The sequence below is a fragment of the Aquarana catesbeiana genome, linkage group LG12 (assembly GCF_042186555.1).
Source record: "Aquarana catesbeiana isolate 2022-GZ linkage group LG12, ASM4218655v1, whole genome shotgun sequence".
NCBI classification, from domain to species: domain Eukaryota; kingdom Metazoa; phylum Chordata; class Amphibia; order Anura; family Ranidae; genus Aquarana; species Aquarana catesbeiana.
The window spans coordinates 79,174,330-79,199,967 of record NC_133335.1 but is presented as its reverse complement, the minus strand read 5'-3'; the positions used below and the strand labels follow the sequence as shown (position 1 = coordinate 79,199,967).

General features: G+C 42.7%; 1 protein-coding gene across 5 annotated transcripts in view; it reads left to right on the top strand.

Moving 5' to 3' along the window:
- CACNB1 (calcium voltage-gated channel auxiliary subunit beta 1) overlaps window positions 1-25,638 on the top strand; it is a 167,827-nt gene that overhangs the window by 97,442 nt on the left and 44,747 nt on the right. For 4 of the 5 annotated variants that reach the window (XM_073608107.1, XM_073608108.1, XM_073608110.1 and 1 more), the window contains 3 exons: window positions 17,234-17,370; window positions 17,484-17,557; window positions 24,570-24,721. In XM_073608107.1, coding sequence (XP_073464208.1) covers window positions 17,234-17,370; window positions 17,484-17,557; window positions 24,570-24,721 — 363 coding nt within the window. The remainder of the gene's footprint in view (window positions 1-17,233; window positions 17,371-17,483; window positions 17,558-24,569; window positions 24,722-25,638) is intronic. The other variant, XM_073608109.1, reaches the window with a different exon arrangement.

Here is a 25,638-nt window from a genome sequence, read left to right as displayed (position 1 = left end):
AAACTTAATTTTGCCCCGATGACAAGACAGTTTAAACTTGACTTTCAGCATTGGGATAGGCAGGTTTTTACATGGTTTGGTAGGACAAATATCATAAAGATGAATGTGATGCCAATGCTTTTGTATTCACTTCAGACCTTAACTATTAAGATCTCCCCAGGTTTTCTGAGAGATCTCCGATCGAGATTTCTGAGGTTTATCTGGGCCAGGAAACCACAGAGGGTGCGCAGGGCTATCCTGATGGTCCCCAAGCAAAGAGGAGGGATTGGATTTCCCGACCCGGTTAAATATCATGAGGCCTCGCTTCTGGCACGGGTTGTGGACTGGTGTGTGCTTCAAAAGAAGAAGCCATGGGTCCATATGAAACAAGCGACGATTGATATACCCTTGAAGGGGCTTGTATGGTTTCCGGATGCAGACATCCCACAGGTCGTAAGGAGGCATCCAACGGTGGGTGCCACCTTACGATCCACAAAAAGGATCTTTAAAAATACTGCTATGTCGCTACATCTGAGCCCTATGATACCAATTTTGGGTACATCGGCTTTTCAGCCGGGCTTAACAGATCCGTGCTTTAGTACTCTGCAGCGGCGTGGTAATAGTAGGCTCTTACATTTTTAGGTGGGCAATCGCCTGATGACAAGCAGGGATATTGAATGTGATTTTGCATTTAATCTAGATTTTCTTCGGCAGACACAGCTCAGTGCTTTTCTTCGATCGATGTCAATAACACATACTGAAGTACGGGCACCCTCTATGTTTGAGCAGATATGCTTAACTTGGGAGCCACTGAGACATTCATTTTCATATCTCTATGCCTTACTGATTGGATTGGAAGCTCCACAAGAACTTGCTTTCCTACAAGCGTGGGAAAGAGATCTGGGGGTTACATGCTCTCAGGTTCAGAAGGATAGGATTTTACTGTCTGCTCACAAGGCGTCCTTGCGAGTAGGTAGAGGAAGGAAGGAGGTTATAAAATCCTTGCCAGATGGTACAGAACACTAGCAGTATTGCATCGGATATTTCCGCAGGTATTGAACGTTTGTTGGCGCTGTCAGGAGTCGGAGGGCACTATGTTACATATATTTTGGGAATGCTCAGGGCTCAAACACACTGGTTTGCCAGAATTACAGAAATCCAATATATGGAAAATCTTACTATGACATTGAAAGAGCAAGATGAGAAATATTGGAAAGTCTGGGCCCCCTATCTTGCTTATAGGGAACAGAATTTCCTGACCTCTCAGCAGTAGGTGATCCACTAACTGGTTCTGTGATAAGGGTACTTAATGGAGAATGGAGAGAGGTATGGGTGGTTGCATTGGTGGTTTGGGTTTTTTTTTTTTTTCTCTCTTTTTTCTCTCTGTTTTTGTTTGTACTTCGTTTCATTTTGTTACTTCCTGATGTTAACCAGGGATCTCCATGGTTAAAGAAAAAGAGAAATTATGTTGCCTTCTATTGATTACATAGAAAGTTTGATGAATTATTATAATGCTTAAGATATTATAGTCTGGCAATAATTGTAATAGTAAATCTTTCTGGCCATGAGGTGGGCAGGCGTTATAATAGAGGTGATGTTATATTAGTGAGATGTTTGTTTTGTAAATTGTAACACGATTTATGTGAAAATAAAGAATAAAAAAAACACTAGGGGGCAATCAGGGGGTTAAATGTGTTCCCTCGTGAGTATTTCTAACTGTGGGGGGATGGGACTGACTGGGGGAGGACACATATCGCTGTTCGCAATTACTGCAAACAGCAGATCTGTCTCTACTCCCCTGTCAGAACGAGGATTTGTGTTTACATTCACAAATCCCCATTCTGGCTCTCGTTCCTGCGATCGCGGGTGACCGTAGGCAATCGCGCCTGGCGGCCATGCGCATCTGGTCCCCCACGGTGCAGCGGGTTTATGCGTGTGCGCGCCTGCTATGGCTCTTAAAGGATCCGCCGTACATATACGGTGATTTGCGCAGGAGAGCCAACCTGTCGCCGTATATGTACAGGAGCTGGTTGGAAAGTGGTTAAATAATAATAAGGGAGGGTTATAATCCATTTTTTGCAAACGATGTGTCATTGCAGAGGCTTCTCTTCACTGTCCCATAGCCAAAGCAAAAAGTGAGGCAATCCCTGCTTGTCACCAGAACTAGTGGCCCCATTGAAAGATTTCCCCCTCTGTTCCTGTTCTGGTGACAACTCAGAATGTGGGATTCTCGTTTACTTTTATTCTCAGTGATAATGGCAAAAAGGCAAAATAGAGTGAATCATCCTAACCGAGCCACAGACAGCAATAAAAATCCTGACAAGTGTTTTAATCCCTCTCCACGCTAAACTAGAATGAACGTTTTGCCTTTAATTACAATTTAAGTCAGAAATGTACCCATAACAACTTAATAAAAAATAATGTTCCTAAGCAAAGAACATACATTCCACAATAATAATTATGCTACCGAAATGAGTGTGCGATGCAAATTGCCTCCAGCAATGCTCCTGTTTCTGCTTGCTGGATGTTGCCATTTTGCTGAAGTCCAGAGCCCCAGAGCAGCAGTCACCTATAGAAATGTCAACAGATTGGCCTCTAGTGGCTATAATTTTAGGCACAGTGCAGAAAAATAGAGAGCAACTGAGCATGTGCAGAGCAGGGTAAGGCAGTGTATTACTGGATTTTAAACAGTATAGGCACTTATTTGCAGACATCCCAACCTGCAAAAACTCATTTCAGGGAGGTGGCGCTTCGCGCACGCAATATCCCCCCCCCCCCCCAGTGGCAAAATATTTTTTAAATCACCTTTTTAATATTTTTCCACAGTACTTTTGGGGAGGGGGGGGGGGGGGGTTGGGTGCTATCTGGCAGTGAACGGTGTCAGCAGTTTTTTTATTTTTAATAATTGATTTTTTTACAATTTAATTTGTTTCTTAATTTTTCTTCACAATGCTTTTTGGGGGGAGGGGGTTGGGGCAGTGGACAGTGTTGGTAGGGCAGGGGAGAGTGGTGTCATTAGTTTTTTTTAATATTATTTTTTTACACTTTTTAATTTTTTTTAGGGTTTTTTTTTTTACAATTTTTTTTTTAGATTTTTATATATATTTTTTTATATGGCATTTTATGACATAGAGCTTAAAGGGGTTGTAAACCCTTGTATTTTTTCACCTCAATGCATCCTATGCATTAAGGTGAAAAAACACCTGGCAGTCACCGCCCCCCCCAGCCCCCCCCCACCCCCCTCAGTTTAACTTACCTGAGCCATGGAATTTCACCTGGCGCAGACGCGCTCTTCATCTCTATGGGGGTTCTCGGCTCTTGGTTAGATAGATTGATAGCAGCCATTGGCTTCCGCTGCTGTCAATCAAATCCAATGACGCGGGTGCCGGGGGGCAGGGCCAAGTGTGACATTAGTGTCTATGAACGCAAATGCTGGACTCGGGAGCGCACCCGCAAGGTAACCCCCAGGGAGAGCGCTTCTTCCTAGGGGGTTATCTGATAAGAGGAGCCGAGGGACCCCAGAAGTCGGTGTTCGGGGCCACTCTGTGCAAAACGAACTGCACAGTGGAGGTAAGTATGATATGTTTGTTATTTAAAAAAAAAAAAAAAACGCAAACCTTTACAATCACTTTAACATATTCCTCTCTTCACCTTGCAGTTCCTTCCAAGAAGTGAGAAGTTGCTAGTGAGCAAATAGAAATTGGCACTTAGTCAGAGCATATTTTAGATTCATGAGTGATGCAGTGAGCTTATGAAGTTCTTCTGTTTTATATTTTCAATCAGGGCTGGTTCACACCAGAATCAGACAAGTCTGGGGCCCACGTTCCTGTGTGAATCCTGTGTGATCTTCTGCACTGCGATTTGGCAGTCCATTCATTTGAATAGGCTGCGAATCGCAACAGACTGCACACAAAGTAGTGCATTCACTTCTTTCGAAAAACATGCCACACCAAACTGCAGTACCATGTGATCTGGTGTCCGCAAACAAAGGGGGTTATTTACTAAAGGAAAATCCACTTTGCACTGAAAGTGCACTTGGAAGTGCAGTCTCTGTAGATCCGAAGGGGACATGCAAGGAAAATAAAAAACAGAATTTTAGTTTGCACATGATTGGATGATAAAATCAGCAGAGCTTCCACTCATTTCAGATCTACCCCTTAGATTTAGAGCAACTGCACTTCCAAGTGCACTTTCAGTGTAAAGTGGATTTTCCTTTTGTAAATAACCCCCAAAGTGTAGTGTGTTTGCAATATGCGTTTGGGTCGCCATTAACAAATGCACCTGCAGAAGATAGCAAAGTTGGTGTATTTGGAACACGTTCTGGTATGAACCAGCCCTAAAGGTTAAAGTAGTTGTAAAGTCAGAAGTTGCTTTTTATCTTAATGCAATCTATCCATTAAGATAAAAAACCTTTTTTGTGTAGCAGCCCCCCTAATACTTACCTGATCCCCATCTCTATCCAGCGATGTGCATGACTGTCTCGGCCATCAGGGACTCTCCCTCCTGATTGGCTGAGATACAACAGCGGCGCCATTGGCTCCTGCCGCTGTCAATCAAAGTCAGTTAACCAATCAGGAGAGAGGGGGTGGGGTCGAACAGCGGGTCCATGTCTGAATGGACACACAGAGCTGCAGCTTGGCTCGGGTGCCCCCATAGCAAACTGCTTGCTGTGGGGGCACTGAACAGGAGGGAGGGGCCAGGAGCACCGAAGAGGGACCTGAGAAGAGGAGGATCTGGGCTACCCTGCACAGGGCAGGTAAGTATAACATGTTTGTTATTTTTAAAGAAAAAAAAAATCGAGACATTACAATCATTTAGGTTTTACACAATCCTTTTCATTCAGGAACACAATTGCATTATTTGCCAGCGGGCATGTCAGGACTCATTTGTGTTTACATAATTAAATCCCGACAGAGCTTCATATCCTTCTGTAACCTATCCAAATCTAACACAACAAAAATGTTGTCTATAGATACACTTTTTTTGTGTTATAGATGTCATAGTAACAATGAATCATCTTTGGAATGTACGGCATTCTTTTGATACCAGACGGCTAGATAAATAATGATTTATTAATAACTGTTATTATATTTATACTTAAAGTGTTAAAAAAAAACAGGACCCTGCAGTCACTGCCTCTGGTCTCCCACAGTACACAGAACATGGAAATGCAATAGTTTTAGTAAATATAAACTGCTAAATACCCTTTTCTCATCAGCAGTATATAGCAGTCCTGTGACTTCTATCAATGTTTGGCCAGGCACTGTTCAAAGCTTGTGGGAGAAGTTTTCATTCTCCTCTGACTGTCCTATGAGGCTGCATGACCCCTGACACTCTGTCTGGACAGTGCTAATTGGTCCTGTGCTGATCATATGCACCCTCCAAGAAAAACAAAAAACAACTCTATAGCCTCTGTTCTATCAGGTGATGGTTTGGGGACAGTGGAAGAAGGGGTGGATCAGAGAAGACAGAATCACACAGCCTTTATGCACAATGCATATAATAAACCCCTTAGGTTCCACAGTGAGTATAACAAGCATGCTTTACGGCATATGCAGACTGATTTTACTGTTGTGGGTTTAGTAACACTTTAATTTATACCAGGAGGTCAGCCACTCTAGAATGTGTGTGTTGTCTTTGAAGTGGAAGTGACTGACTAGTGCCCCCAACTAATGAGTTATATATTAAGTTATACTTCTCTTCTATGGAAATAATTCACTCATTTACAAAACTGGCATCCTATGGGGAGTTGCCATTGTTGACTTAGTTTTAAGGCTGGCTTCACACCTAAGATGGCGGTGGATCGCACAGCAACGCTGTGCATCCCTGTTCACTGTTTCAGGGACAAATCAGGGTCGAATCTTTGCCTGAATTCGGTCCTGAAACGGAGCCAAAGACGCACAGCGTTCCTGTGCAAGCCGCTCCGTAGCCCCCCCGGAGATATGTGAACTGGCTCCATAGAGAACCAGTCACACTCTCCTGTCATGCGAATTGGATGAGCTGAAGCCCAGATCCAATTCACATAGGTGTGAACCCAGCCTTAAGATGCAGACACAGAGGTTCTCATCTTGATCATAGGGTCTAGCAACGCTGTATCCTGGCCTAGGCCGACAAGGCCCAGGCCTAGGGCAGGACTTTGCAGGGGGGCAGCAGGGAAAGAGTCCCCTCCGGCTTGCGCTACACTAATAGTCTTATGGGGCGGACTGGGCTGAGAGGCAAATTAGTCTAGCACCCCCATAAAGCGGCCATACTGCTTCCGGTATGTGGACGGCTGGCATTCCGCAACTGTGTGTGTGTGTGGGGGGGCACTTCTAATTTTGACTGTCCTATCCTGGACCACAAATTCATTCGAAAGTCGGGTGACATCAGCTGGTTCAATAAAAACAGGCCAACATTTGGCCCATGTGTATGGCAGCCAGTCCGACAGAAGCTGGCCGTTCGACTGGCTTCTGTCGGACGAGCATGCTGGAAAACCAGCGGCCGACCAGCTCCCGATCAGCGCTCTCAGCCAATGGCAGAGAGCGCTGACCAGAGTGTTCTGGCTGGGGGGCCATTCCCCCCTTTAGAACACAATAGCTCAGCGGGGGAGATCGCTGTACTAACACCAGATTGTTAGTACAGTAACTCTGACTGGAGCTGTCATTTTTTTTTTTCCTTTCAAACCACTGCGATGAACAAAGAAAAATGAACAGTGAGTACTAGGCTTAAGGATAGGCTCCATATTTACTTTATTTTACCAAGTAAAATGTGTTTAGTTGCTTTAAATTGCCAATTCCTCAGTTCAAGGTGATATTGTCTGTGGGTAAAAGGTTGTGATAGGGTACAATAGGTATTTAACATAACTCAAAAGCACAGTCAAAAAACTTAAAACATATCAAAAGCAATCAAATATGTGAGGAAGAAGTGTGCAAATAATAAAATAAATGTAGTGGTCCGTTTCTAATATATCAAACATAGCACAGATGGCATAGGAGCAGGGTGGATATAAATCAATGATTTCTAAAAAAAAAAAAAAAAATCAAATCTGACTTTTTTTGATTTAAATCAATTTTTTTTTATCGAATTTATTTTAATAACATGCTTTTGGAGCAAAAATCTATCTAAAGATAGTTTTCTATTTAAGATGCTTTATTAATTTTGTTTATTCAACATAAAATGGAGCTTAGTTATGTAGCATAAGCCTGTATATTCTGCAATATTAATATTTTTTGGTAAACTCATTCAATGAGCTCTGCAAGCTGAGATAACATGCACTGCATTGATGCATTCATAAAATTTTACGGTAACCATGAGATAAAACAAAGTTCAGGAATATTCCTTTATCTCATTGTTTTGCAAATCTATGTACACTACAAACTGTATGATTGAATCGGTTCTGATATCGCTGTTTTACTAACCTGACAGCTTATTATTATAAATTGGAAACCTTCATTTTGTTTGCAAATATTAAAGGTTCTAACTACCAGCAAGACTGAGTCCTTATATTTAAAGAGCACCTGTCATTTCAGATCCATCATGGCAACGCCTGTTAGTAGGCATCCACTCACCTGCTGCCGCCACATCCCTCACCTTGTTGTGTCACTGCCAGCCATCCCATTAAAGTGAATGGGACTGTCGGTGAGTCAACAGCGGGTCAGAGGAGGAGCCGCTGTGGGACAGAGATGACAGTTGTCCTTTAAAAATTATGATTTAAATCAAATCCACCCTACATAGGAGTGATGTATAAATAATTTAATGTAGTAGTAAGGAAGTCTCTAAAATTTCAAACTCAGAGATGGCATAAAATAATATATTAATACAGTTTGCTTAAAAAAAGAAGTGAGCTGCCATCTAGATAAGGAGAGGCCTGTGAATGTAGTGTATCTGGATTTTGCAAAAGCATTCAAAACAGTTCCCCTTAAATGCTTAATTTACAAGCTGAGGTCTGTAGGCATGGACCATAGGGTTTATTCTTGGATAGAAAACTGGTTACGGGGGGGGCGTCCAAAGGGTGGTGATAAATAACATGTACTCAGACTGGTCCGGAGTGGTAAGTAAGGTACCCCGAGGCTCTGCCTTGGGATCTATACATGATATAGAGGATGGTATGGAGAAAGATTTGGGGGCCCTGGTAGAAAACATACTGAGCAATAGCATGCAATGTCAAGCTGCAGCAAGCAAAGTCGGCAGACATTTAGCATGCATAAAAAAGGGGATTTTCTCCAGAAATAAGACTATAATCCTGCCACTTTATAACACTCTGGTTTGGCCACATCTGCAGTATTCCATCCAGTTCTGGTCACCAGTCCTCAGAAGGGATGTGCTGGAGCTGGAAAGAGTCCAGAGAAGGGCAACTAAATTAATAAGGGGATTGGAGGACTTCCATTATGAGAAACAGCTACAGGCACTAAACGTATTCTCCCTGGAGAAGAGACGCTTGAGAGGAGATATGATAGCAATATACAAATACATCACTGGAGATCCCAACATAGGAAGAAAACTTTTCAGTCTCAGGGAATGTAAGAGGACTTGGGGCCAGATTGGAGATGGGAGGAGAAGCGGTTTAACCTTAAACTGCATAGGGGGTTTTCATTGTGAGGGCAATAAGGATGTGGAGCTCTCTTCCACAATTGGTGGTGTCAGCGAGGTGTATTGATATTTTAAAAGGACTCTTGGATGTGCATCTTAGTGAACACAACATACAGGGATATGGGAAATGATTATAGACACTGACACACACACACACACACACCAACACAGGTTGAACTGGATGGACTATTGTCTTTATTCAACCTTACCTACTATAAAACTATGAGGAACCCAATTTCAAATAGTTATATTTGAAGTGCATGGTCGACCCGGACTCTTCCAATTACATAAACACCCCCATTCTTTAAAATGTTTATACCAACGATGAATGTTTTTTGCCACTGGTGGATTCATCCCGAAACACTGTCGAAATGCACGATGCACCCTTATTACAGACTCAGTCTTGCTAAATAGGAGAACACAAAACACCTACTGTTGCATAGATGCCATCTTGTTAACGACTGAGGTTAACGCCTATTTGGGCGCTAGTAGTGGTATCTAGCAGCTGTCGATTGAAATTCTAGGCCACACCCCTTCAAGTAGCACAGGTTTCATTCAATGGCAGCGTGTGGTTGCACAGATAAAAGGTTTTAAAATCGGGTCATTCTTTTTGAAACACACTGTAATATAATGAATGTAGCAGTAAGGAGATCTCTTACATAAACATATCAGAGATGGCATAAAATAAAAATATTATAATAAAAATGTTAGTAAGGAGATCTCTTACATATCAAACAGATCAGAGATGGCATAAAATAAAAATATTATAATAAACATAGTAGTAAGGAGATCTCTTACATATCAAACAGATCAGAGATGGCATAAAATAAAAATAATATAATAAACATAGTAAGGAGGTCTCTTACATATCAAACATATCAGAGATGGCATAAAATAAAAATAATATAATAAACATATCAAACATATCAGAGATGGCATAAAATATTATAATAAAAATAGTAATAAGGAGGTCTCCTAAATATCAAACATATCAGAAATTGCATACAATTGTGTTAAAATAACTCTGTGGTAAAAAAAACTGCCATGCTACTTCATTTATTACATTATTTATATATCGCTCCTATGCTATCTGTGATATGTTTGATATATTAGAAACAAACTGATCGCTACATTTTTTGTATTATTTGCACACTTCTCCCTCGCATATTTGATTGCTTTCAATATGTTTTACGTTTTCGGACTGTGCTTTTGAGTTATGTTACATACCTATTGTACCCTTTTTACACACAGACACAAATTTTATCACCTTGAACTTACAAAGTGGCAGTTTAAAGCCACAATACACATTTTATTTGGTGAAATCAAGTAATTGGATGTTTTACTAAAGCAAACAACTCAAGTCTATCCTTTTAATAACCAGGCGCCTCTGCCAATTGAACTACCAATGGGCTTTTTTTGCGCTGACTCCTCTTACCAACTCTTACCAATATCATGGCTTAACTACTTAGTGAATCACTGACCTGTAGCAAACATGCACCATTCAGATTTTTTTGCTGACTAATTGATTGCTTGGTCGAGGTCAGTGACTTATTAGGTAGTGAAGCTAGGGTGACAGCCCCACAGATTCTACCTTTATAGTGAATCTTTTGAAAGTAAACCTCCTGTCTGAGAGCAGACACTAGGGCTCATTTTACACTTGCGCGGCTTCAGCGTCACACAACTTTGAAGTCGCTCCACACAGCGCAACTTCATTGCGGCTTGCATATGACTTCTTTAACAGAAGTCGTTCCAAAGTGGCCCCAAAGTAGTGCAGGAACCTTTTTCTAAGTTGGAGTGACTTGAGTTGCTCCGATTAGAGCGGTTCCATTGCACTTAATGGAACGCGGCTTGTCAGGCGACCAAGACGCTGACAAGTCCCACCAGTGTGAACCAAGATTAAGAGATGCCAACCACTATCTTTACTAGTAAGAAAATCCTCTTCAATGTCACACTCTAATTTAAGCTAGCCATAGATGGATCAAAATTCGTCCTATCAGCAGAGGCCGGACAAATTTTAATCTGTGGCCTTTCCTGCTCAACAGAAGTTGATCTAACAATTAACTTCTGTTTAATCAGAATGTTGGAAAACGTTTGTCGCTCTGACAGCTGCAGCAGCTGATCAGTGTATTCTGACAGTAGAGGAGTCCCCTGGCCAGAATACAGCGGTAGGATTCTTCCATCCATCTTGCTTGTATGGATGGAGGAATCTGTTAATCTTTCTTTTTTTTTTCAGTCCGCTGGCTGAATAAAAAAAAAAGATGAATCCATGGGAAGCCTTAGTTTCACTTTGTTACTGGGGTCTGAAATCTAGATAGCTAGGCTCTGTCAACTGTCACCTCCAGTATAGAAAGAGCACATTTGCAGTCATTGGACTGGGAATGGCAGTTGGCTGGGATTATCCCTGAAATCAGAGGAAGTCATGGCCCAGTAATAAAGTGTAGCTTAATTTAGAGAGAGGTACAGGAACCTTTTTTAGGTGGTAAAGAAAATGGCAGAAGCCTTGTGGTATCTTCTCTTAGGCAGCACTTTTACATCAAAACTTTAAAATGGAATTCCGAGTTCACTTGAAAAGAACAAGTCAGCAATCACAGTTCTCTTCATTCTTATAACCAGGTTCACTTTAACCAGGCACTGTAAAGAGGATCTGGTTTTAACCATTTAGTAGAATGCTTTAAAAACAACTTGGGTGTAAAATAGAAATCCTTATGAATATTTATAAAAAATAATAATACTCTAGGACAGTTTTTCTCAACCTTTTAACCCTAGGAGGAACCCAAAAAATTATTTTCAGGTCTTGAGGAACCCTTACTAAAACCAATTCATCAGGGGTCAATGCCCCGGATACTGCTGGCCAATAGGAAGAATGCCCCCCTTAAAGTGGGGCTCAGATTGCCACCCTTAAAGACAGCTAAAAAGATATTTGGTGTCTTGCTGCTGGCTTTGCTAAGTGATGCTGAACCTTGAACTCTGTAGGCATCATCAAAAAGGTGGTTCATCAGCCACAGCTCAAGGAACCCCTAGCAACCTCTGGAGGAACCCCAGGGTTCCATAGAACCCTGGTTGAGAATGGCTGCTCTAGAATGTTGATCCAGAAAGTATCCTGTTGCCTTTGGGGAACTTGGACCATGCAAATAGGACCATGATTTATTTTTCTTTTTTTAATCAGGAAAAAAGTTTGACAGGGATCAACAAACCATACAGAAAAAAATACAAAAAAATACAAGAACATTCCAGAGATTCCATACATAAGGAAATGCAATGTCAAAAAGTGGTCACATAACCTAATCCCGACAATGACATGTATAGCGGTAAAGATGTCAACTCACGTGAACTATAACATTATGAACAGTAGCATAAAATAGGACTTTGCTTCATTTGTGCTCCTAAGCTTAGGTGTAACCCAAAACAGCCAGTCAATACTTTTGATAGCCTTGGACCTTACAGTAAGAGTCTATCCATAAGTAAGTTTACAGGTATGGCCAGCCAGTTCCCCCACACTCTTTCAAATTTATACCTTACACAGTTACCTCTGTGTTTGTAAATCAGATTTTCATATCTAAGTGTCATGCTTTTCTGATCAACCCACATCAGCATTGCTGGTATGGTCTGAGAGATCCAGTGCATTAGGATAAGCTTTCGGGCCTGAAACAGAGACCTGTCAGCTACCTCTCGAAGAATTGCATCTGGACCAGGATTTTTAAAGGAATTTATGCCTTTTTTTGGGTTTGGGGTTCAGAGGATGCTAAGTGTTTTTATTTTATTATTGTAATTTTGTCTTTTGGTTGAACTTGATTACTTTTTTCAACCTGACTGGTTATGTAACCCAGAGTAGCCAATTCAATGTTAACGTTTAACAGAACCATGGAAGATGTTTCCTGAATATTGGCCACATAGTAATGTGCTCTGTAAACTCAGTTTTACCATTCTCAAATATATACTGTACATTTTTATATGCAATTTAGATTTGATTATTGTTCAGAGGATGACCTTTACTGGCAGTATAATATGCAGCTAGTATGCACAAAGTGTAGTAACATATATTATACAACCTAATGGTTTTCTGGTTGTTTGATTATTGTTACATCTGGCAGCTAAATCTGGGATGTATACACAGATTTTGCATGGTGATTAGTGACAAAACCCGATAGAATGATACAAACTGGTGACACTGGTGTAATGATTTTATGAATATTTGTATAGTTGGGTCCCAGAGGCAGATGTACGATCTATATACACTCACCGGCCACTTTATTAGGTACACCTTGCTAGTATCGGGTTGGACCCCCTTTTGCCTTCAGAACTGCCTTAATCCTTCGTGGCATAGATTCAACAAGGTGTTGGAAACATTCCTCAGAGATTTTGATCCATATTGACATGATAACATCACACAGTTGCTGCAGATTTCTTGGCTGCACATCCATGATGGGAATCTCCCATTCTCCCATTCCACCACATCCCAAAGGTGCTCTATTGGATTGAGATCTGGTGACTGTGGAGGCCATTGGAGTACAGTGATCTCATTGTCATGTTCAAGAAACCAGTGGTGAGATGATTAGAGCTTTGTGACATGGTGCATTATCCTGCTGGAAGGAGCCATCAGAAGATGGGTACACTGTAGTCATAAAGGGATGGACATGGTCAGCAGCAATACTCAGGTAGGCCGTGGTGTTTAAACAATGCTCAATTGGTACTAAGGGGCCCAAAGTGTGCCAAGAAAATATCCCCCACACCATTACACCACCAGCCTGAACCATTGATACAAGGCAGGATGGATCCATGCTTTCATGTTTTTTACACCAAATTCTGACCCTACCATCTGAATGTTGCAGCTGAAATCATGACTCATCAGACCAGGCAACGTTTTTCCAAATTTCTATTGTCCAATTTTGTTGAACCTGTGCGAATTGTAGCCTCAGTTAACTGTTCTTAGCTGACAGGCGTGGAACCTGGTGTGGTCATTTGCTGTTGTAGCCCATCTGCTCCAAGGTTCGACGTGTTGTGCGTTCAGAGATGGTACTCTGCATACTTTGGTTGTAATGAATGATTATTTGAGTTACTGTTGCCTTTTTATCATCTCATACCAGTCTACCCATTCTCCTCTGACATCAACCAGGCATTTTCTTCCACACAACTGCCGCTCACTGGATATTTTCTTTTTTCGGACCGTTCTCTGTAAACCCCAGAGATGGTTGTGTGTGAAAATCTCAGTAGATCAGCAGTTTTTTAAATACTCAGACCAGCCCGATTGGGCTGCAACAGCCATGCCATGTTCAAAGTCACCTAAATCCCCTTTCTTCCCTATTCTGATGCTTGGTTTGAACAAGTTGTCTTCACCACATCTAGATGCCTAAAAGCATTGAGGTGCTGCCATGTGATTGGTTGATTAGCAATTTGTCTTATCAAGTGATTAAACGGTGAGTATGTATATTCTACATTTTACTTATAAGAAATCCTGCCGTAAGTTACAGTAAATACATGGGCTGCCATGGCTATTCTTCTTTTTAAAAAAATAGGTGTATGTTTTTTATTGCTGGCTTTAATTGATCCATTGACAAGCTGGCAAGTATAGTCAGAACATGCATATGTCTCTCATGACAAGTTGCCTTTTAACATATTTGCTAGTCAAATAGCCTTGTATTTCTGTGGAACAAGGATATGTCCTGCAGGGCAATATGGTTGAACGCACGGTCAAATGTTTCAAATTAGATCATTTATTTTTGTGTACTTCATTGTCTTAGAATAAGCAAGCAGAATCTGGATTCAGACACGTCAGACTTCATTGGCATGCCTGTTTCAGATCAGTGATGAAGGTAGTGAAGCCACAATTAGGAAAAGAGATCCTATTTGCACATTTTTAAAAACAAGTTCGTAGTAGTAGACCTCATATTTCCATTCTTAGAATTGTGTAATTAATTATTGAGTGAAGGCCCTCAATCCTGATGACAGAACTGCTTATCATCCTAATTTAGCTTGTCAAATATGAATTACCTTTACCTGTCCAGTAGTCCCAACCTACGTTGCCAATCTTACTTATATCCCTTCCTAATGAATATCAGAAAGTAGAAGGCTGAGGGATGCTATTCATGCTATGCATGAAGCTATCAGTTGCATATAGGGGGTGGCCTGGAGAGAGGGTTTGCCACTGTAGGCTTCCCAGAATAAATGAGTTTCCAAGGATCTCCTAAAGGGTAGGATCTGACCAGACATACTGGGATAGGGAGCTCCAGAGGATGAGAGAGGTTCTGGAAAAGTTCTGGAGGCGAGCATGGAAGGAAGTAGTCTGGAATAGTCTGGTTGAAAAAAGACACCAGTCCATTCAGTTCAACCAATAAAAGGGAAAAAACATTTTAGAATCCTATACCCAGAGTTGATCCAGGGGAAGGCTAAAAACCCAGCAAAGCATGCTCCAATTTGCTCCAGCGGGGGAATAATTCCTTCCTGATCCCTCAAAAGGCAATCGGATATTCCCTGGACCAAGTTTACTTATACAGTAAGTACCCTACATACAAACCTTCGAGTTGCAAACTTTCAAAGATGCGAACATGTGTTTGCACAGTTTGTTCATATTCAACTCAGCGGGCTGAGTGAAAAAAAACCTGACAAATCGCCGTACCAGCAAATGCAATGTTGGTGCAGCGATTTCCCCAGCTGTGCTATTGTGTTCGGATAGGGAGACTCCCCCCGCCAGAACACACTGATCAGCACTCACGGCCTTTGTCTGCAAGCACCAATCTTTGTTTGACTTATGAACAAGCTCCCAGAACAAAACTCATTCATAAGTAAGGGACTTACTGTAAACATTAATATCCAGTTATATTATGTACATTTAGGAAAAAATCCAGGGCATTTTTAAAGCAATCTACTGAACTTTCCAGAACCACTTCAGGAGGGAGTCTATTCCACATCTTCACAGCTCTAATGCCCCATACACACGGTCGGACATCGATCGGACATTCCGACAACAAAATCCTAGGATTTTTTCAGACGGATGTTGGCTCAAACTTGTCTTGCATACACACGGTCACACAAAGTTGTCAGAAAATCCGATCATTCTGAACGCGGTGACGTAAAACACGTACGTCGAGACTATAAGCGGGGCAGTGGCCAATAGCTTTCATCTCTTTATTTATTCTGAGCATGCGTGGCACTTTGTGCGTCGGATTTGTGTACACACGATCGGAATTTCCGACAACGGATTTTGTTGTCGGAAAATTTTATAGCCTGCTCTCAAACTTTGTGTGTTGGAAAATCCGATGGAAAATGTGTGATGGAGCCTACACACGGTCGGAATTTCCGACAACAAGGTCCTATCACACATTTTCCGTCGGAAAATCCGACCGTGTGTACGGGGCATTACTGTGAAGAAACCTTTCCGTATTTGGAGATGAGATCTCTTTTCCTCTAGACGTAAAGAGTGCCCCCTTGTCCTTTCTGATGACCCTAAAGTAAATAACTCAACACCAAGTTCACTATATGGGCCCCTTATATATTTGTACATGTTGATCATATCCCCCTTAAAGCGGAGCTCCGCCGAAATTTTTTTTTTTTTTAAAAGTCAGCAGCTACAAATACTGCAGCTGCTGACTTTTAAAACATGGACACTTACCTGTCCAGGACGCCCGCGATGTCGGCACCCAAGGCCTAACCGTCTCTCGGTCCTCGGGTGCTGCCGCCTCCATCTTCGGTAAGGGAATCAGGAAGTGAAGGCTTGCGGCTTCACTTCCCGGTTCCCTACTGCGCATGCGTGAGTCGCGCAGCGCAATACGGATGGTCCCTGCTGTCTCTGGGACCCGTGTGTTTCCCAGCAGACAGCGGGGGGGGGGGGGGGGGGACAGGATTCTGTGGCTGTAGCTGCTGACTTTAAAAAAAAAAATTGCATTTACCAGTACAGGGATCCAGCGCTGTCCTCATCCAGTTCTTGACTAGTCTTCAGGTCCCAGCGCCTCTATCTTGGATGTGGAAACTTCCTGGTGCTTCACAGCTGGTTCCCCAATGCAAGAGATGCACTGTGCTCTCTCAATGGTCACACAGTCTTCTGGGACCTGTGATGTGTCCCAGGAGGTTGTGGAGGATCGAACTGCTTGGCTTGCCTAGATGAGTTAAGCAAAAGTGGGAACGGGTACCTGCCAGAAAACCCACTCCCTAAAAAAAAAATGAAATAAAATCCAAAAGTGGGAGAGGTGAAGTTCCAATCTAAAGCCCATGTAGCTGTTTGTTGCCTGTTTTCATAATATAGATGCATAAAAGTCTTCATGCGCAGTAGGGGGAAAAATGGGAGATTAACAAGGTATGTATAGTTTGCATTATGTATGCAGTTATGAAAATTCCTTGTACATTGGCTTCAGTCACATTCCCCAGTACTTCTATTGGCAGGATAGCTCTAGCCCAGGGTTAGGCAACCTCGGCCCTTCAGCTGTGGTGAAACTACAAAGCCCAGCATGCCTCTGCCTCTAGGAGTCATGCCTGTGATTGTTAGGAATGTTTCATGGGACTTGTAGTTTCAAAACAGCTGGAGGGCCGAGGTTGCCTACTCCTGCTCTAGCCTGTATCTTAGCTGGTTATTTTGTTCCACCACAATTTATGCATTATCATCTGAAAAAGTCCATATGATGCCAGATAAGACACAAGTGGGCACAGGATCCCTCTAGGTTTTTTCTTTAAAATGCTCCTTTTTGTATATTTCTAGAAATATAACAACGATTGGTGGATTGGACGAGCGGTTCGGGAGGGCTGTGAGGTGGGATTCATCCCAAGCCCCGTGAAGCTGGAACACATGCGAATGTTGCAGGAACAGAAGATGCGACAGAGCCGGCTTAGTACCAGGTGTGTTATGTGACTTTCTTCCCATCTCTCTGCCAGTCACACACATTTCCCTTATCCACTGTGTTCTCCTTTACTATCTTACTATTTCCTTATCTCCTTATCTTCCCTTGCAGTAAATCCATTGGAAACTCCAGTAGTTTAGGTGATGTAGTCAGTGGTACACGGAGACCAACACCACCAGCTACAGGTGAGAAAATCCAATCCTATCCTCTGTTTATAGGTAGAACATCATATGCTATCTAACTCCATTTCTTACTAACTGTTCTTTGCATATATAAAACACAAAATGGACATTAAAGCAATAGCTATCTGAAGCCAGGTTTAACTGCAAAATCGAGGGGATGCCCAAAAATGTGATTCATTTTATGAATGAAGTGATACAGTTTGAGTGATCTCAGATCAAATCTAAGTATATTTAAATCCTCCAATCACTGGTGTCATTAAGGTTAAAGGTGAAGTATGGCCACAACTTTTATTACCCTACTTTTCTTATGGATCACAGCACAGCAGTTCATTCAGCTGCTGGCCAACATCACTCCAGGCGACAGTCGGGATCCACCCAGATGCCTGGACCAGCAGCTCACTCAGCCTCCCAGCTGCGCCACAGAGGGCCTGAGCCAGCTGCTCCCTCCCCTACCCAGCTCAGCGCTCCAGTGGGCGCTGGAGGGGCAGAGCAGAGGCAGTCATCGCTCTCTGCTCAGAGCGGAGGGGAGAACTGAGTGATCAATGGTGTTTGATCTCTCAATTCTCCATGTTGAGGTGGTGGGGGGACAGATGCAGCATCGAAACTATGCTGTATCCACCTAGGTGAGTATAATATTTTTTTCTTTTATATATACCCCACACTTCTCTTTTAATGCATCTCATAAGGTTTTTTAAACACATGAAAAACATTTTTTTTTTCTTTTGCAGCTTAACATTTGTAGCTGGTAGCACTGCTCCTTTGATTATTGCTATACTATTTGCTATTTGGTTTTATCATCTGTTATAAAATACTAAACTTGGCATACCCAATGATACCCAGTGATGATAAACTTCCACCATCTTTGAAGTTCTGAAAAAAGCTTTTAACAATGTTTACACAAGCTGCTTTCCCTTCAGGCATTTACTACATTTAACCTTATCAAATTTCAAACAATAAACTTAAAGTATATGTAAAGGTTTGTTTTAAAAAAAACAAACAAAAAAATGTGATACTTCCCTCCTCTGTGCAGTTGGTTTTGCACAGAGTGGCCCCGATCCTCCTCTTCTGGGGTCCCTCAGCGGCCCTCCTGGCTCCTCCTTTTCTCGAGTGCTCCCTCGGGGCACTCGTGCGGACACGCTCCCGTGTCCTGCTGCTGCTTCCACAGACAGAAGGACTTGGCCCCGCTCCCGGGTCACTGGATTTGATTGACAGCAGCGGGAGCCAATGGCTCCCGCTGCTATGAATCTATCCAATGAGGACCCAAGACAGCGGCTGGAGCTGGTGTGCTCGTCCCCGTCGCTGGAAAGATCGGGTTCAGGTATGCATTAAGGTGAAAAACCTTGAGGGTTTACCCACCCCCTTAACAGTGGTTAGTAATCATTAGGGAGCATAGATTTTATGATGAAAAGAAACTTAGTTCATTGCTGTTGGTTTTTTTGCTTTGGTTTTTTGAATAAAGCCTGGTGCACACTACTGTTTTTTTTTTAAACTGACAGCTCCAGTCGGAGCTGCTGTACTAACGATCTGACGTTAGTACAGCGATCTCCCCCACTGAGCTGTTGTGTTCTGACAGGGGGACACCCCCCCAGCCAGAACACTCCAATAAGCACTCTCCGCCATTGGCTGAGAACGTTGATTGGGAGCCAGTCCGCTGCTGGTTATCCAGCATGCTCTTCCGACAGACACCAGCCAAACTGCTGGTTTCTGTTGGACAGGGTGCCATACACATGCGCCAAATGTTGGTTGGTTTTTATTGAACCGGCCAATGTCGCCCGAAAATCGCCCATGTGTATGGGGCTTAAGCTTGATGAATATGCTGTCAGTTTGTCTATTGCATTGTGGTGCAATAGACACCATTACCTTTTATGACCCATAGCCTTAATGGTTCTTGTGAGCAACTCAGAGACTTAAGCCACACGGGCCGAACGTCGGGTTACATTAGCCGGTTCAATAAAAATCGGCCAACATTTGGCCCGTGTGTAAGGCAGCCGGTCTGGCCTCTGTTGGACGAAAGCCAGCAGCCAACCAGCTCCCGACCAGTGCTCTCAGCCAATGGCGAAGAGCTCTACCCTCAGTGTTCTGGGGGAGGGATCGTCTCCCTGTCAGAACACAAAAGAACAGCAGGGGAGATTGCTGTACTAACGTCAGATTGTTAGTACAGTCGCTCCGACCTGTGCTGTCAGTTTTTTTCTTTCAACCCGCTGGGTTGATCAAAAATAACTAGTGGCGTGTACCAGAGTTTATGGGGTCTACTAGTATTAGAAAATATTCACCTGTACACAGGTAAGATTAGGGAATGTTTGATTGCATAGCTCTCCTCAATCCCTTGGGATACTCACTGTTGGAGCCTACAGGTGGGAAATTTGATCACAATGGAATTTCCTGTCTGATCTTTATTGGTTTCACTGAGATATCTGGCATGCACAGCACTTCCTTCTCCTTCTTTCAAACGGCCTTATGCAAACTTGCATAATTGTAGAAACATATCCTACTTAATCAGTATTTAGTATCTACAAACTTATGTAGTAATACATACAACTAAAAGCTGAAGGCATTGCTGAGTAGACTACATACATACATTTTTTAATGTTTGCGGTTGTGTAAATGAAACAGAAATGTGCATTGGGGCTGATTTACTAAAACTGGAGAGTGCAAAACTTGGTGCCGCTCTGCATTAAAACCAATAAGCTTCCAAGTTTTTTTTAATCAAAACTTAACTGAACAAGTTGAAGTTAGAAGCTGATTGGCTACCATGCACAGCTACACCATACTTTGCACTCTCCAGTCTTAGTAAATCCACCCCATTGTATTTCCCACTCCTTCATCATGTCAGTATTCCCTTCGCTAGCTCCAACCTGCAAACCCTCAGCCCCTCTCCAATACAATCAAAGATTTTCCACAATCATTTCTGGTTTGTTTTGTTCTTTCTTCATCCTGGCACTGTTTTATTATTCTTGTCTTAGACGTAAATAGTGCTTATTTTGTTTATTTTGGACCCTGGCGGTACTTTTTTTTTTTTGGTACCACCTATAGGACCTGTGGGGTGGAATTACTAACTGAAAATTGATTTTTTGTAATTGATTTCATAAAGCATCACAAACAAGAGAGTTGGTGTCGCAAACAAATGTGTGGAAATTCATCTTAAAAGCAGAGAAAGTGAGAATGAAGGATTATATTCTGGCAAAAAGTAACAGACATTTCAGGAAAAAGTGCGTTACAACTGTCACCAGAACAGTGCAGACTTTGGACTAGCTGCATTCAATTGGCCCATTGGATGCCTATCTACAAATGCCTACTTTTGCCTAATATTAAAAATGTTTGAGATTTTTGGGGTTGATTTAATAAAGGCAAAAAGGCTGTTCACTTTGCAAGAAGTTGCACTTTGAAAGAGAGCTTAGTGAATGTGGTGAATTTTCACTTTGCAAAAAATACCCAATCATGTGCAAGAAAAATAAAAAAACAGAATTTTTTGCAGGGACCTGATTGGATGATGAATGTTTGCAGAGCTTACCCTCATCTTAAAGCGGAGTTCCAACTGTTAAAATTTTTTTTTTTTGGATGAATATTGTTTGTTTCAAACTCTTATTTATAGCACTCACGTTTCTGTGATGAATCGCCGCTCGATTGCCGATTTCATAGAGGAATATATCTTATATTCCTCTTTCCTAGCAATTTCCATATTGCTTGTGGGCATGTGAAGCCCACAAGCACTATCTTCCAGGATCAGGTGCAGCTGAGCGACCAGCATGCACCACCCGTTCTCGCGCATGTGCAGTATGTGCGGCTCGCAGCGCCGTACACTTCTGACGTTGCAGTCACAACGGGCGTCGTCGTCGGATGTGCCCGCCCCGTTGTGATGGCAATGAAGCCCTCGGCGCTGCCCACTGACTCCTGGCAAATGAGGACAAGCATCCCCCAGGAGCACTAGCGAGCACAGGTGCCGAGGGAAATGACATCAGGCGCTGTGGAGAGGAAGTGGCAGAATACAAAGGACCCCATAGCAACAGTGCTGAAGGGGTGAGTAAAAAAAAAAAAAAATCAAGATGTTTTTGCTGATGCATAATGCTGTTGATTTCTGCAAAGTTGATTTTATGGGTGGAACTCCACTTTAAGCTATGGGGCAAATTCCCTTGCAAAGTGAAACTTCCCATGCGCAGTGAACAGCCTACTTGCCTTTAGTAAAACAATCCCATACCTGCTAGATCTTCACTTTCAGTGTCATCACTTAAGCCTCGTACCCACTACTAGTTATTTTTTTTATCGTTCAATCCAGCAGGCTGAGCGAAAAAAAAAAACCTGACAACTCAGGTCGGAGCCGCTGTACTAACTATGCAATGTTAGTACAGCGATCCCCTGCTGATCTATTGTATTCTGACAGGGGGACGCCCCCCCACCAGAACACTCCGATCAGCGCTCTCAGCCAATGGCTGATTTAGGAGCCGATTGGCAGATCTTTTTTGTTCACACCCCCTCGTCATAAGCTGGCCAAACAGCCGGCTTCTGTCGGACCAGCTGCAGTACACACGTGCCGAATGTCGGCCAATTTCTGTTGAAGCAGCCGATGCCGCACAACATTTGACCCGTGTGTACCAGGCTTTACACTTCAGCCTATCTATTGCTCTTCCAAAGGTCTGTTATCTATGTTGCTCACAATTACCCTTCAGGGGTGTAAACTTTAACATTATCTAGACGATCTTCTCCTAGATGTGAAGTCTTTGAAAACTCTGGCCCTCACAGATATCTGGTGTTGGAGAGGTTAGCCCAGTTTGAATGAATAGTCAAATTTGGGAAGAACAAAACTCAGCAATTCGAGTATTAGCTATGCTGTTTATGCAAACCAAGAAGACTCAGAGATTTCAGAGGCTTCAAACTTTTCAATGTAAGGTATATTTGGACACGCCACTTGTCTGCATCCTGGAAGGCAGAATTTTCAGACACACTGGGGTTGATTTACTAAAGGAAAAGTGACTGTGCACTTTGCAAAGTGCAGATGCCCTCTGCAAGGGAGGTTGCTACAGAGCTTCGTAAATGAGCAGAAGCTCTGCTGACTACCATCATCCAATCATGTGCAAGCAAAAATGCTGTTTTTTTTTTATCTCCCTTGCACGTGATTGGGTATTCTTTGCAAAGTGAAGCTTTACCTCATTTACTGAGCTCTAGAACTATTGCACTTGCACAGTGCAACTGCACTTTGCAAAGTGCATGGTCTAGTTGCCTTTAGTAAATCAACCCCACTTTCTCAACTTCTGGAACAAGTTCATTTTGCAGCATAGAATTCTCCATGCTTATGAGAAGTTTGGCTGTGTGAACCAGTCCAGTCAATCTCCTTGGTGTTTTGAAAGGGTGGTGTCATGCCCCACATCCATTCAGTTCCGCCTCTTTATAAATGCATGTTACACAGGCAGCTTCAGGGTGCTAGGTTGGGAAATGCTGACGTTGGTGCTTGGTGCAGCTTTAGGGTGCTAGGCTGGGGAATGCTGACTTTGGTGCTTGGTGCAGCTTTAGGGTGCTAGGTAGGGGAATGCTGACTTTGGTGCTTGGTGCAGCTTTAGGGTGCTAGGTTGAGGAATGCTGACTTTGGTGCTTGGTGCAGCTTTAGGGTGCTAGGTTGAGGAATGCTGACTTTGGTGCTTGGTGCAGCTTTAGGGTGCTAGGTAGGGGAATGCTGACTTTGGTGCTTGGTGCAGCTTTAGGGTGCTAGGTTGAGGAATGCTGACTTTGGTGCTTGGTGCAGCTTTAGGGTGATAGGTTGGGAAATGCTGACTTTGGTGCTTGGTGCAGCTTTAGGGTCCTAGGTTGAGGAATGCTGACTTTGGTGCTTGGTGTAGCTTTAGGGTGCTAGGTTGAGGAATGCTGACTTTGGTGCTTGGTGTGCAGCTTTAGGGTGCTAGGCTGGGGAATGCTGACTTTGGTGCTTGGTGCAGCTTTAGGGTGCTAGGTAGGGGAATGCTGACTTTGGTGCTTGGTGCAGCTTTAGGGTGCTAGGTTGAGGAATGCTGACTTTGGTGCTTGGTGCAGCTTTAGGGTGCTAGGTTGAGGAATGCTGACTTTGGTGCTTGGTGCAGCTTTAGGGTGTTAGGTAGGGGAATGCTGACTTTGGTGCTTGGTGCAGCTTTAGGGTGCTAGGTTGAGGAATGCTGACTTTGGTGCTTGGTGCAGCTTTAGGGTGATAGGTTGGGAAATGCTGACTTTGGTGCTTGGTGCAGCTTTAGGGTCCTAGGTTGAGGAATGCTGACTTTGGTGCTTGGTGTAGCTTTAGGGTGCTAGGTTGAGGAATGCTGACTTCTTCTCACACATTCCTGAAGAATAACAGGTAAACATGGCTGCAAGTTCTTCTCTCTAGTTGGGTTCTAAGTTTGTTAAGTGGCTTCCAAAGCACAATGGCATATTTCTGTTTGGCAAGATGTTCTGGTCCCACCCTGCTTGTTATTGCTCGTTCATTTTCAGGGGTTACTGACATGCAGAGAGATTGTGGGAAAAGGAACATTTTTTTCATACTTACAGAAATTTTGCTTCTCCAGTTCCCCTTCATGTGAAATTGACTTTCCTGCCTGGTTCCACTATCTATATGCAAATGATGCAAGATGCAAATGCTGAGCCTTAGAAAAGCACTTACTGCGATGGAGAGGGGGCCATTCTGAGGGGTCTGGGTGTGGAGTGAACCCAGAGGTTGCTGAACTAAAGAGAACCTGGAAAAGCAATATTATAAGTATCCAAAAAAGTTTCCTTATTAAGTTGGTTTATTCAGATGAAGAAATCAAACCTGAACTGATCTCTAGCTCCCCTCAGTTATTTTTTCAGTGCCTTTTGATGACATTTATTTTCCACATGTTTCTACCTGATTTTGTCATTGTGTATCCCTCTAACATCTCTTTTTTTATAACCCTCATATTAGTTAATTATGATTTTCCTTTACGTTTCTCCAATACTGATACATTTTGTCTTTCTTCTTTTGCATCTCTTCACCTTTCCCTCCAACACCCACTATCCTGCTTTCCCACACACTCCTCCGCAGGTCCCTTAGAATCCCCCTTAGCTTATGAAATAGATGCTGAATTAGAATATGATGAAACAGATCCTCAGGGTGCTCAGCACACCCCCCACAACAGTTCGGGGAGCGTAACAACCCCCCCAGCTGGTACCAAACGTGTCCCTTTCTTTAAAAAGGTAACACCCCCGCCTGATGCAGTGTTATTAGTAACATTAGCTATGAGCCATGAGTTGTAGCTTGACCAAAGGCATAACACTGAGGAGTAGATTTACTAAAATTGGAGAGTGCAAAACCTGGTGCAGCTCTGCATAGAAACCAATCAGCTTCCAGGTTTTTTTGGCAAAGCTTAACCACTTCAGCTCCGAAAGATTTACCCCCCTTCATGACCAGGCCATTTTTTGCGATAAGGCATTGTGTTACTTTAATTGACAAATGAGCGGTCGTGGGACACTGTACACAAATCGAGGGCGACCTGGGAACGTTTTGCTGTGCTTGTGAGCAATATTTATCCATCTTTCTGGAAACAAGCCATCTTACTTGTAAGCTCCCTCCTGTTTACTTTTTTGCAATTTATTTCCAACCTGGTCGTTATGTGTCCTCTGTGGCTGCACGGTGCCCCCTCTCCGCAATGGTGGTGTTGATTTCAGTGGTACTCTACCTGGGCTCTGCTGGGTTCTACATACCCTTCTGGTGGCTTATATTCCCTGAAGAAGCCAATGTTGGCGAAACATGTTGGGAAAACACACCATCTTGTAACCACCAGTCAATTGGAAAAATACTCTGTCTTGTAACTATCGATTAATTGGAATCCTTTTAGTATGATCACCATAACGGAGATGTATAAGAATACATAATGGTTTTGTTTTGATCCAATTTTAATCATGTTTAAAATAAATTTCATGTTTTAAATATTTTTGTTTCAATTATTATTTTTTGGCACCGTTATAATCCCACCCCAAAACTTCTCTCTGTTTGCACCCAAATAAAGTTTATGTCCTTTTTTTCCTACAAATTGAGGTTTTTTTGGTGGTATTTGATCACCTCTGCGTTTTTTATTTATTGTGCTATAAACAACAAATTGGCCGACAATTTA